At 39.6% G+C, this 735-nt stretch overlaps 1 protein-coding gene across 1 annotated transcript in view; it reads left to right on the forward strand.

Annotated features, from left to right (window-relative positions):
* LOC119590602 overlaps window positions 1-735 on the forward strand; it is a gene marked incomplete in the record, with an annotated part of 14232 nt that overhangs the window by 10891 nt on the left and 2606 nt on the right. The window contains 2 exon segments of the mRNA XM_037939280.1: window positions 18-194; window positions 335-586. Of these exon segments, the coding sequence (XP_037795208.1) occupies window positions 18-194; window positions 335-586 (429 nt within the window).

A 735-nucleotide genomic window follows, 5' to 3' on the forward strand; every position in this document is an offset into this window, starting at 1 on the left:
CTTTCTAACATATTCAGCTTTTCAACGTGATGATGGAGTTGGATGATCTGGAACGCAAAATCCGTCTCTTGCCTGACTGTCCCACAAGAGATCTCTTCCAGTCAAAATCTCGTACATTAGCCTCCAAGCTATGGGAAAATATACATGCAACACCAGAAAGATTAGTACAGTTACTGTGTATAAGGAAGGGAAAGGTGAGTATGATTGTGAGGCTTACAAAAATGTATTTGCACAAATGTTAAAGATGCATTTTTAAAATATATTTTGACATTTTGCTACATTGATACCTGATTTCAGTTGTGCAAGTTTCTGAGGTTAATATATTTCTTTTCAGAGTTTGCTGGTTCGTCTTTTGAACTGGCTGGGTCCAAATGAGTGTGAGAAAGTTGTCATGACAATACTGCAAAACATGACACTTCTGTCCAAGAGAGACACCCATGACCATCACCTGGAACTTTTCTGGCCAATCACAGACCATCTTATAGACTTGGCTGTGCATCAGCAGCTCTTAGAATTTGCATCAGCTCTCACTGCACAAGGAGGGGGACCTCAGAAAGCAAACCTGGTGTCTGCTCTGTACAACAAGGTATGAATCATTTCGTTGAAAATGTTGTACAATAGCTACATATGAGGGAATACTAGGCAAATTTACAATTTAGAATGTTTATTTGTTTGGTGGAGCTGTAGGAAACCACACTACTGTGCCTTGGTTGTGAGTATAATGAATCAGGAGTG

The sequence above is a fragment of the Penaeus monodon genome, chromosome 27, assembly GCF_015228065.2.
Source record: "Penaeus monodon isolate SGIC_2016 chromosome 27, NSTDA_Pmon_1, whole genome shotgun sequence".
NCBI lineage: Eukaryota > Metazoa > Arthropoda > Malacostraca > Decapoda > Penaeidae > Penaeus > Penaeus monodon.